Below are 12,819 nucleotides of genomic sequence, written 5' to 3'. Positions count from 1 at the left end.
TTCCTGTTGGAAGCAGGAGATGGGTTCTCTGCTCCAGCTCATGTTCATGTTATCCTTGCCAAGGAGTCAGCTTCTGCAGAGCAGGTCACTGGCAAGCTGTGCTGGGGTCCCTCTAGCCCCGCCAGAAGAGCAGTCTCCAGGAGGCAAGGTGGAGATTTAGCTCTCAGTAGCAAGAGGAAGAATTGTGCCCAGCTTTCACTTGTAGCATTTAAGCATTCTTGTGACTAATCTGTTATGTAAAAGGGAATAGAAGAGAAGATGAAGACAGCATCTTTAATACCACCATGTTTCCTGCAGTTTGCTTGCTTTGCATATACAGAATTTTAAAACTTCTTTTACTTCTGGTAAAAATATTATCTGCATCAAAACTAAAACAAAGTATTGAATGGGAATAAAGTGATGAAGACAATCTCTCATATTGAATGAGAGCATGAAAGTGGAAATTACTTCATTGGGAGTAGAGGGGAAGAGGCAAAATTCACAGCTCAAGGAACTCAGATGAGGGAGGCTGACTAATGTTCATCCCAGAATTCCTGTTAAAAAAGAGAAAAAAAAGCAACCCAAAGCTGAGTTGCAGGAATCCTAAACAGATCTGTTAATTGCCATTTCCCGTATGGCTGGAAAATGGCAAATGTAATAGCTGTAGTAAGAAGGGTGTAAAGGGGAAGTGATCAGGCAAATCCTGACTCTCTTCTCTGACCCAGTCCTATGGATGAGGAAAGATTTAGAAGAATAATTGAAGAAATTGTGGAAAGTACAGCAAATGAGGTGACTGCAATGGAGGAACCTCAAAGAAAGATTATACTAGAACAGTCTAATGTCTTCCTTGAATTAGGTAGCTTTGTAAACAACAGAGAAGCAGTACAGAAGAAAAAAACCCTCTGGATTCAAGGAGAGCATTTAATCTTAAAGCATATAGGCAGTATTTGTTAGGCTAGAGATTAAATTTAGTGTAGGAGAGAGAGCTGGGGAGTCAGGGAGAACAGCAGTGAGTTCTTTTGAAAAGGCTATTGAACATTATTAGTGGAGCTGAACGAAAAGCTCTATTTGTGCCTGATCTCATTTTCATTAAATCATTTTGGTACTAGACAAATACTATAATAAGCATTGCTGACAACGAACTCCGGGGACATCAGCAGTACAATAATTTGTATATCATGCTTACATGACTGGGTGATCTTAAGAATAATAGGTTTTGGATGCAATTTAATGGTAGAACATGCAAAGTCCTGCACCTTAGGAACTAATGATATTTTTCTGCTATAAACTAGGGTAGTTAGCAAATTACATGAGGAGGAAAGCTATGTTCATTAATCAAGCACAGAATGACTGTGAGCCAACAACAATAGAGCTGTGAAGAAAAAAAAGGTTGTCAGCTTTCTTGGGTAAGAGATATCTGGGAGAGACAGGGATTTTTAATGCCGTTGTACAAGACCCCTGGATAACATCAGCTGAAATCCTGAGTCGAGTTCTGGTCAACCGAGTTCAAGGATGCTGGGCTGCAGTTAGAAGAGATAGAAAGAAGGTGATCGGAGTGAAGAGGTAGGGCAGGGAGGACACCGAGGGCCTCTCCAGCCCAGAGACTGACAGCTTGGGCAAAGCAGGGGTGAGGAGAGGATGGGATTGCTTCCTGGGAAGAAAGTGAGAGGACAAACATGAGAGGGGAAGAGGACGTGCACATGCTATTTCAGATGTAAGGGCAATGTTGGCACAAATAAATAATTATAAATTAGCCATGAATATATTTTGATTGGAAATTAGATGGAGGTCTTGAAGCAAAGTGAGATGGAGGTATAGAAGCTCCTCAGTCCGTTGTAATGTTATGGTTGCTTCCCTTATGGAAGAGATGGTCTAAAATGTTAGCCTGAAAAAGTTGACTGTGCTTGATGAGCAAAGATGCACATCTGGGAACAAATTAACAAGGTGATTGACTCTAAATCTGATCATGTCTGAAGTAGATATTTAGGCACTGAGAAAAAAGAATTGAGCACCATAGTATTTTAAGCAACTGCAAATTACAGCAATTTTAAACTTCTCATATTTCACATTTCATTATGAAACTAGTGCCTGTATCTGTTAAATTTAACTACAGAGGAACTACAGGCAGGCTCTTTCAACATCTAGGATTTCCCTTGCAGGTCTTACTCGAATACCTGAGGAAGTCGCTGTGCTGACCCCAGCTTTGAGCTGATGTGCTGGTGGGATGCTGAGCAGAGACAGTGCCGCCTCGCTGCCCGCCCAGCTGCCTCCAGCTCTCTCTGGCAGGAGTGCCGTGGTCATTCACTCCTTCCCATTTGAACAGGGTTATGATGAAGCACTACTGGTACCATCTGGAGTTGCCAAATTTTTCTTGATGCCTTCCAGCAAGGTTTTTATATTTCATGGAGCTCAGTGGACGTTTGCTCTGCGTGTCTGTGTGGATTGTTTGGAGCTGTCAGCAGGCTCAGCAGCCCGCAGAGCATCGCTGCCATAGATGGAGGCATCCGGTGGTCTCAGTTTCTTTTCTGTGGAGAGACTCCAGGGGACTGCTTTGGCACTTCTTTTCTCTGGAGATTATCTTTAATGGGGACTATCAGGTTGTAGTTTGTCATCACCCCTTTCTGCCTGGCGGCTCAGGGAAGCGCTCTCTTCCCTGAAGCGGTGACACAACTTCAGCAGCCTCAAACACAAACACTGCTTAAATAAGTGTATTGCGTTATTGTCAGGCGCAGGCAACTGAAAGACAGAAGTAAAAGCTCATTTTTACTAGCAGGTTCTTTATAAGTTTAAACTAAGGGGAAAGCTTGTGGTGAAAGCTTTTTTTTGTGGTGAAAGCTTGAAATTCAAGAGGCAAAGGGTGTTCATGGTGGCTGTTTGCGCTTCTGCTAGGCAGGGTAACTGCAAAGGTGTGAATTTCCTGACTCTGTAAATTAAATGGGATTCAAAAAGGGGCAGGGGAGAATTCCTGAGGGCTCAGAGCCCAGTGAGAAAACCAGAGGGAAGGCACAAGATGAAAGATGCTCAACAGTCTGAGTTCACATTATCAGGTGTTACACCCCAGGGCAGCTGGGTATTACAGCCCAGATGGGAAGAACATAAGAGTTTGAAGGACCCAGGGGTCCTTCAAGTATTTGCTTTAGCCTAGTCTTCTAAGAGCTGTTTTTTTGAATCCTAAGGATGATTCTCAGCTCCTTGCTTTTCATAGGAAAGACTGTTTTAATTGGGATGATTGTAACAATGTCTATCTGATAAATGAGAAATCAATCCTTACTGTTGATCATTCACCTTGTTGTCCAAGGAGCCTCACCTCCAAGAAGCCTCACCAGGTCTTCAGCTGTTTAAATCAGCTGCCATCAGTTTTAATACTACTTAATACAAATACAATTTGTAGTATTTTTTTGCTGCTAGCTGGCATGATTTTAAAAGTTACTAGTATATGATGTTTGATTTTGTGTGGGTTTTTTATCAGATTAGCTTTTAAGGGTCTTGCATGGATTCTTGTGAGAGCTATCATCTTTCTCTAAACAAGGCTTTAAGAACAGTGCTATATAAATATGTCCCTTTGTTACTGGCTTATCCATGATTATGCCTCCCATAAGGGTAAAATGCTTGTCATGATGCAGGTTTTTTCCACTTCGGAAAGTCTCTCTTACATTTACAGTTTCAAGGAGTGAAAGATCCTTTGAAATGCTTTGGAAGAGGAATGGTTCTTCTTACTGGAATAATATTTTCTTTTCACATAGGCCACTCCTCCGGTGAACATTCCAGGGTCAGCAAAATTCACTCCCAATGGCAGTAGCTTTAGCATCTCTTGGCAGTCGCCTCCAGTTACTTTCACCGGCATTCCAGTAAGTAAACAACAGCAAAAAAAAGTGGAAGAAAGAAAAAGTAATAACTTTATAGATCTTCCTGTTTGTTTCACAGTGTCTTACAGTAGAAGTAGATTTGACATAACAGGTACTGAAAAGAAACAAATTAAATATATGCCTCAGTTTGCCAGCATGGCTGATTTTAACACTTTTGCCAGTCTCTTTAATTAAGTACAGTTACTTTTTTTTTTGCATCAGTGTCTACAAGCAGAGAATTGGATGTATAATATATGTTTTTTAAACTATATGCTTACAAAAGAACATTCTGGTAGGTGCAGAACCTGGCACTATATGCTTTTTTTTTTTTTTTTTTTGCCACTGAGAGATTTCTTAGGAACCTAGATGGAAAATCAGTGAGGTGATGGTTATGCTAACAGGCTAATTGCATTCAAGCAGTAGGGCTATTACCTACATGAACTCTGATGATGATGAAATGCAAAGTCTGATTCTAGTACACTACATATATGTAGTCCCTATTGATATCAGAAAATTCTGTACTTTTATACAGAAAATATGTTCAATACATATTGCATTTTGATATTAATGCATATTGCAGTTTGACACGTTTTTATGAAGATGTATTAGATGTATATATTAGATGTAAAGTCAGCTCTGACCCTTTCTTCAAAAAAGCTAGTGTACAAGGCCTAATTTCATGAACAGGACTGCAGAAGTGGGATGTTTGCTTAAACATAGACTTCCAGTAGTCCTAAATGTAACGCAATATAGGTGTGGATACTGCAGAGGGAGTTAAAAACCTTTATGAAGACTTCTAGTGCCTGGCATGGTGAGCGCTAAAAACAAATGTGAAACACTGTTTATGAGCAGTGGAAAATCTTCTGTATATATAATAAATAGAAATAATTATTAATGTAATGTATCCTGATTTTTATTGGAAAGCATTTTTCAGTATAAATTGATATTCTCTAATCATAAACCTTTTTGATAGCATAACATTTAATTTAATATTACACTTTATGAATTTAAGAATTTTTAAAGTGTGTTATATAAGGCACATTGCTCATCTAAAGAATCATATAGCTTTTTTGATCCTCACAGTGAATATTAGACTTGGCAATAAGAGAGACTATTTTTTTTCCCTTCTCTTCATCAAGTGAATCTCCAAAGCTTCTTACTGTCAACCTTTGGCAAATCTTGGAGATTTTCTGCAGAGGCTGTGGCATCCTGCAGGGCTGATAAAAAATGAAAGTGGCTGAATCAATTATACTGCACTCTGCCAATGAATATTTATTAAATTCCATCAAGGAACAACTAACAGTGAAAGACATCATGCTGGCAGCAATTTGAAAAAGAGTGTCTTGACAGAGCATGCTATCCATAAAGTTCCTTGAGAATTTGATTTCCCAACAATGGGGTTGATATGGAGTAATTATAAAACTGGCTCCTTTCGTGGAGTAGCAGAAATTGGTGCCAGGAGTGTTGGGAATATAAAAATGCAATTAGCCACATTGTAAGTCAGACACTTAAGAGGACGGGATTAGACACGTATGCGTTGAGTTTACTTGTTTGAGTAACAACGTTGATCTGTGGCTGTAGGGTTGAGAGTCATCGAAAGAATTTAAGAAATGCCAAATCAGTTTCTGAGAATTGTGTGGGGATGCCAATGATTTCAGTACCATTTAAAAATAATCCCAACAGAAAAACCTGGGGAAGCAGTGATGATGGCAGAATTATAAACTGCTCGAGGAACCATATGAATTGCCTTTATATCTCTGTCTAACAACATTTATAAGGCTGTTTAGCAAAAAAAAAAAAAAAAAAGGGGGGGCTTCTAGGTTTGCACATCTATTTGACTCTTCTGTCATCAGTGAGATCATTTATGAATTACAAAGGCTTGCCTGCAGTGGAAGATTATGTGCAGTAAGTGAGGGTGCAAATGCAAAGTGATGTGAAAAAAATGTATATTGAATGAAAGTTGCATTTCTCCTGTTTCAAAGTAAATTAGATACTGCCTTGTAAAAACAGGGCTTTGTCAATTCCCACCCTTACACTGAGTGTAACTACTTTAGGAAAGCTCTGGTATAGGGGACTTTCTCCTTCTCTTATGATGTTTATTTAAGCCCAAACTATGTGACAGAGCCAGCATACTATAAACTCATGCAATTGTATACGTACATGGTCCCTTGAGATTAGATGCGTATCTGTAGCACCCAAGGGAACTTCAGAGAGTAAGTGTAAACCATTTCTTTTTGCCTGACCCTTAATATTTATTCAAGCAGTTTTCTAAAATGGCTTTGAGATACTTTTTTTGCCTTGACAAACCACAGAGCAGTAAAGAATTAGGTACAGATTTGCAGAAGTGTGTAGTTCTACACATTTCTTCACATTACTAGTGACATTGGAATGTGGCCATTCTGTCCTTGACCCATCAGAGGACTGTTGAATCCTGGTTTTGAACAGTCTCCTTTCTAGGCCTGTATGTCAGCAGTTAAGTCCACAAGAGAGATGACATTTCAAAATAGTCTTCATTTGTGGGTTTTTTGACATCTACCTTAGGTGTTTCCCCATTCATTCCTGTGGGCATTGAATTTTGATGACACTGAGCACTCCCTGCTTGCTCTCCTGGGAACTGGGGTGTCCAGACAGACATCATGACTTGCATTAAGTCCTCGCGTTCAGGCAGTCTTCAGCAGAGCAGCACCAAAAGGCCTTTGTGAGTGTACTTATCAGCAAGTTCCCAAGGGCCTCAAAATAACCCATACATACAGCTGGGTCAGTTGAGGTTCAGTAGGTGGCTGCTTTAGGCTCAGAGGTATTCACAGCATCTAACTGTAGGCATTTATCTAGAAGTCTTGCAGTCATAAAGGCGGAGGATTAGAGGAACCTCCAAAGTCCTTATACTTTGTGGTCTGAATTGTGCATAAGTTAGATTCCAAAGGCAGATGGAGAATACACATTTTCTTACCATTTTCGCAAGATAACTTTGCAGGTGCAAGAGAAGGTTGAGTGTTGGTATAGCTGTGAGTCATTGCCAGGTGCAATTCTCTCCATGAAGCAGAATTGACAAGTTCATGTTTGCTCTACTACTTGAGACTGAACTAGGAGAAAAAACAAGGCACAGCATGGGAATGTGTGAGGAGGATGAATTAAATGATGTGAGTGGGATGAGCAACGGTGGAGTCTGTATCTCTTGGTTCTGGAAGACTTAACATAATGACCATATGCTTCCAATTCTGTGTAACATAGGATAAAAGTCTTCTTGAATGCCAGCATGATGCCCACTGTGTGATACTGATTTTTAGGTGCCTGCTTGTAAGACCCAAAAAGGTTGAACAAGAGAGAAGACCTTTAAGTTTGATAATCTGATGTTTACAGATCACAAATCTCTGTAACCACAGTGTTCCCCAGGAGATTTAACTGCAATTCCAAGTCCTCACTTCAAACAAACACTATCGTTTCACATTACTTCTACGTGTTAGACAACACTTCAAACACACAAAGCCTCCAAGGGCAAGGATTGCCTTCTCAGGCCCTCCTCTTCATATGCTTTTAATGTCACCTACAAAGGAGTTACAGCTAACTGGTATTGTTTAGACCTGTTGCAAAGCGTATCAAAATACACTAAAGCCCAACTTCAGTGCAGTTTAGCTGCCTTGGTATGCCAGTCCATGGAAATCATCATGCAGAGACCCTCTCTGGACAATGTGAGGGGAGACACAGTCTGCACACTGCAATTACTGCTCAAGCCTGTTCTGTGTTTGGAAGCAATCAGGATAATTGCTTCTAACATAGGAAGCCATTGAAGTACTTTTCTGTTCAGTGATAACCAAGGAATATGTTGAGTGTCAATTAGTAGCAGTAGATACAAAAATTTTCCGGTTTTTAAAATGTTTAAGAACCCTAGCAGAATTGACTGGAGATCTCTGGTTGCTGGTAATGACTGGAAAACTGTGCAGTGTGTGGTAAATGCCAAAGACTAGGAAAATGTTACTGCTTTGCATTTTATCTTCAGTGTTTCAATCATTCTTAGGTAAAACAAGAGAAGTTGTTGATAAAAGAGAGGGAAAAAAGTAATAGATAACAAGCTGCCCTCAATTTTGTGGAGTGATAGGACAGAAGGAGCTAGTGTGGTCTCTAGATTTATATAAAACATGACAAAACAGAGAAAGAGGAAATTTCTTTCAAGTTTTGGAGATACATTTCATATGTCAGTAATGGTCTAAACTTAAGAGTGTGAGCTGCACATGCAGATAAATCAGAAATTTCCGTAGTTACCAGCCAAGAGTAAAAGTTGAAAGAGTGGTTGCACTCCATTACAAGTATTAGTTTTTTGCTACTGTGGAGTAGCTATAAAATAGATTTCATATCAAAAATCAAAGCACATTCAGTAACTCTCTTCAAGTCAAGTCAGTTCCCATTCTTCCAGATATTACGAGACTTCAAAGGGCAGGAGTGAAAAGTCATAGCAATGCAGGGAACTATGACAATATCCATAGTTCCTGGCTGCAGGAGGCAGTGACTCTGTGCACCAAATGCCCAAATGAAGCTTGCGACATTCTGTACATAACAAAAAATATGTTTGTAATTTTTTGGTTTTGTTTTTTTCAGATGTAAAGTGATTGTAGCCTTCACCCAGGAGCAAAATAAGACACTAGCAGTAAATAATTTAGGAATTATTTAAGGCCAAGCATTATGCCATGTGATTACTCAAATAATCACGGGGCTCTGAGCAACCTGATCTAGTTGAAGATGTCCCTGTTTACTGCAGGGGGGTTGGACTAGATGACCTTTAAAGGTCCCTTCCAACCCAAACTACTCTATGATTCTATGATTCTGATGTTGCCAACCCCCAGGCTCATGTAGGAGACTTACTAGGAAAGTCTCGGAAGACCAAACTATACCCTTCACTCAGGAACATTCACAGAGGAGGACACCTGCTGAGAATGTTTACAGTGCGGAATAAAGGAAATAATCCAGTACGTCTTGTTAGCAGCCTTGATCAGAAGGGCTGCCTGGCAATGCCATTAAGACCTTGAGGGCTGCATAGTAACTGCCCTGCAGCAAACCCCCTTCCCCAAGGCTTCTCTCCGCAAAGAGTGCCAAGTCACATATGGAAGCAACATGTGAAATCCCTTTATTTCATAGGGGGTTATTAGTATTGATCTCAGCACAGGCCGGAGTTTATTTTTCCAGTTATTTTCTCTGCTTAAATTGGAGAAAGTTTTCATAAGAGCTATTCAGAGTTCTTCAATAAGAATGAATGCATTTTCTGTTTCCTGACACCTGAAATGATGCTGATCTATTCTGGTTTGCTGTGTTTAGATGACTGGAAGTACAGGGAAATGTAATGGAGCTCATATAATGTACCCAGTGCTAAATGGACATCTTTCTAAATAGACTTACAAATTACTTATGTTGTATGTTATATAATAACCTTTCCTGGGTAACTTTGCCACCGTGCATCATGAATTGCATTTTCTGGAAAGAGCGTTTATACAGCATGCATATGTGTATGTTCTTCATAAGCAGCTTTTTTGTCTGTATTGACAGGTTTCACCAACTCATAATCGTCCTGCAGGGAGTGGAGAGCAGAAACAGTCCCACACAGTTCTTTCATCACCGCCTAGAGTAGCATTTGGCTTGAGGTATGGGACCATTAGCTCCTGCTGACAGACCAGCAGCCTCAGAACCTGGAGGGGATTTTGTAAATAAGATGTCAGTGCCCAAAGAAACAGAAAAACCATACCACCAACAGTGATTGCAGTTGTCAGGCAGTTTCCTACTAGAACACTTTAAAGTAACCGTTCTGGACCTATTTTACTATCAAAGGTAAAGTTTGGGGGAACAGTGAGTTGGTGCAAAATGGAAAAAAAGGCAGACTGTGAAGCAAAACTGTAGGCCTTCTGCCAGGCATGTCTGGAGTTCAGATGCAGATCTAAATTGCCCCATAAAGCAACGCTGCCCAGATTCACTGCTCCAGCCCTAAGTATCCTGAACTGCATTACGTGGCTTTGCTTTTCTCCCTGAAAGGCTGGGCTATCTTGTGTGTTCATCACCATCCAGTCAGTATGGTATTTGGCTTCAGCTGAATTATAAAAAGGCATATCTTACAAAAAATTAGATCAAAGCAAAGGTTTTTTTATACCGTGTCTTCCTATGCATAAGCAACATCCACTTCCATTAAAGCTAACTGATGTTTGACCGGAGTCTGCTTTAAAAGTGTTCAAAAAGTTATGTTAAAAAGTCAAACTGTAACGTTCAATATCTTACAGTAAAGAAACTTATTTCTCGCAGTCCTAAAGGTGACTGTACACTAAAATGAGACAAAAGGAAGATTTCATGCTTTTCATTTTCTTCATAACTCTCAGATCATTGCATATGCTACAAAACCAAACTTAGGATCTTCCAAATTCATGGATTGTGCCCATTAATGAATGTTCAGTAATCAAAAAATGTATAGGTGTGCAAGAGAGGAGTCGCCAGGCATTTCCCATGTGTGCCATGCTGTACATAATACAGGTATTAAACAACTCTGTACTGTTATCTGACAGATGACACTGCTGTAGCAAGCGGTTACTTGTAGTAGCATTGCTCCTCAGGTTTGCTGGCTTGCTATGTTGTGAATAAAAAAAGTTCCATTTTAACAGTTACTTTGATAATTTTCTAAATTTGTGAACTTTTGAGTGTGGTTATAAGATGGAAAACATGACAATCATTATAGCTTTAAAAGCAGATACTGCCTGCCATGCTGACTTTGCATATGACAGAGAAGGAGCACAACGTGAATGTGCTTCAAATGAGGGCATGGGTTAAAACTTGTTTTCAGTCACTTTGTTGTATTTCAGTCAGTGAGCTCAGAGCAAACGATGCAGGAGGGACTGGCAAGCTTAGGAGCTGGTAGCTTTTCCCCTCTTTTGTGTAGCTGCTACCCACTGGTAGTCAATGTCTGCTGCTCAGAGCTATGCAAAATATTTGTACCGCAGCTCTAAAGCAAAGAGGACTTCTGCCTGACATGACCTGGACAGTGTTGTAGAATAGCTCTGACTATCCATTATGGCTTGGCACGTCACATGGCCAAAGTACCATTTATGTAGACCGGGCTTAGTCGCTGGCTAAAGTCCGGGCTGTATGTTCCTGGGATCAGCCCTGGAGCAGAGGAGCAGGCTCAGCAGCTGCTGCAGAAGCCGTAGAAGGTGGGCGAGGGGAAGGACTGGTCCCTCGGAGCTGTGGAGTCACAGCTGTATGTCTGTCTGCTTTGTCAGCTCGCGGTTGACTCGAAAACTCCATTGAGATCGTTGTCCTGACCTTAGGATGATAAAGCAAAGCTACAAAAGCATCACGTTAACAAGCTTCCCTTTCTCTCTGACAGGAAGCCTAGAGGGGAGGGGAAAAAGTGTCGGAAAGTCTATGGGATGGAGAACAGAGATATGTGGTGTACTGCCTGCCGATGGAAGAAGGCCTGCCAAAGGTTCATCGACTAAAGATTGAAATTATGCACAGGATTTGGGGATGGGGGAGGACAACAGCAGAACCAGGTTGCTGCAGCTGCACTGTATCACTTCCCATTTTCCCTGCAGTGATGTGGTGTTGGGGGTTTTTTTGTTGGTTTTTTGGGGTGTTTTTTTTTTTTTTAAGAGCTTTGTATTTCAAAGTGAAGCACTTGTAGCCAAGGAGAAGCACTAATCAAAACCTGTGTGGAGCAATAGAGAAAAAAAAAAAAAAACAAACAGCAAAACCAAGAGCATACAACAAAATTCTGTCTTACTGAGTGTGGACACCAGAGCAGCTATTAGTGTTTTTCTGTAAAAGAAAGGAAAAAGTTAATTTTTTTGCTGACTCTGTGAGCTACTTGCTCCTTAGGATCATTTTTAACCATTTCAGTCTCTGTGCTGTGAACATCTGTATTGCTAAACTGAACAATTTTTCTTTTCCTGAAATGAAGATCTGTTTTTGAAAGCTTTCTAATAAACACTTCTGAGTTGTATAAGCTACAGTTTACTCAACAAAAGCTGTACTAAGACTGGAGACTGCTAAATAGTTCTCCTGATACAGATGATCAATATTATATATCATATTTTTGGAAGGGGGATGTGGGGAGGAGTTGGGATTTTTGTTTGTTTGTTTATAGGAGAAAAGCAAAGTTTGAATTTGCAAGAAGGACAAGCAGTGCTCCTGGAAGATTTTTAAACCAGGCACAGACCAGTGGAGTGGAACAAAGTAATTTAAGTACCAAATTGGATTTTGATCCTCTAGAGGAAGAAAAGCAGCAATGGAAAGTCACCAGCAGATACTGTCACCACAAGAAGTTGAGGGAAGAAATCCAGTGATGCTTGATTGAAACCCATAAGAATATAATGGCGGTCCAGTAGCTTTTCTTACCACACTCCTGTTTCCAAGGGAGGACAAAGAGTTGGACCACATGTCTGTTGCTGCAGGAGGCCTATAAAGAACTGGTAAATGCAGCCACTGGGATTACATGTAATACCTATTCAGGGACACGATCCAGCCCAGCAGTTCTGCTCTTGCTTTCTTTTCTCTTATTTGAGAGATTGTTGTTAAGATAATGGTTTTCTCAGCTTTCCCCACCCCCCATTAAAGTTGCTAAGATTTATTTCTCACAAAAAATTGGTAAAGAAAATACCCCCTTTCCACAACATCATCTCAGAAAAAGAAGTACAACAGCAAAGGAGCAACGTATTTATGGTAAAAGTCCATTTCTTAACTCATTTTGATATATGAATTAACAAGTTTCTGTACTTGCAGTACTTGGATAGATTTGGGTACTTAATTTCTCTGTCCATTAGAAAGTATACACCAGAATGCAGCAAGCTGGTGTTCTGTCTCAACTTGTATTGAATTACCACTAATTAATTATTTCAATGCAAAAATAATGTAAGGATTTACATGAATATATGATATGAATGTACACAGCGAAACTGTACTTGCCTGTTAAATGAAACAAGACACCTTAAAAAAATCAAAAACACAGAAGCCAAACTTTGCCTATTAA

The 12,819-nt window shown here is 40.1% G+C and overlaps 1 protein-coding gene across 1 annotated transcript in view; it reads left to right on the top strand.

The window, feature by feature from the left end:
- Window positions 1-11,563, top strand: part of ZNF704 (zinc finger protein 704) — a 74,908-nt gene extending 63,345 nt beyond the window's left edge. Inside the window, exons 6-8 of the mRNA XM_010284936.1 lie at window positions 3,723-3,827; window positions 9,360-9,454; window positions 11,179-11,563. Of these exons, the coding sequence (XP_010283238.1) occupies window positions 3,723-3,827; window positions 9,360-9,454; window positions 11,179-11,290 (312 nt within the window). The 3' untranslated portion in view covers window positions 11,291-11,563. The remainder of the gene's footprint in view (window positions 1-3,722; window positions 3,828-9,359; window positions 9,455-11,178) is intronic.
- The last annotated feature ends 1,256 nt before the right edge of the window (window positions 11,564-12,819 follow it).

The sequence above is a fragment of the Phaethon lepturus genome, unplaced genomic scaffold, assembly GCF_000687285.1.
Source record: "Phaethon lepturus isolate BGI_N335 unplaced genomic scaffold, ASM68728v1 scaffold5534, whole genome shotgun sequence".
Classification (NCBI taxonomy): domain Eukaryota; kingdom Metazoa; phylum Chordata; class Aves; order Phaethontiformes; family Phaethontidae; genus Phaethon; species Phaethon lepturus.
This window is presented reverse-complemented; position numbering and strand designations above follow the sequence as displayed.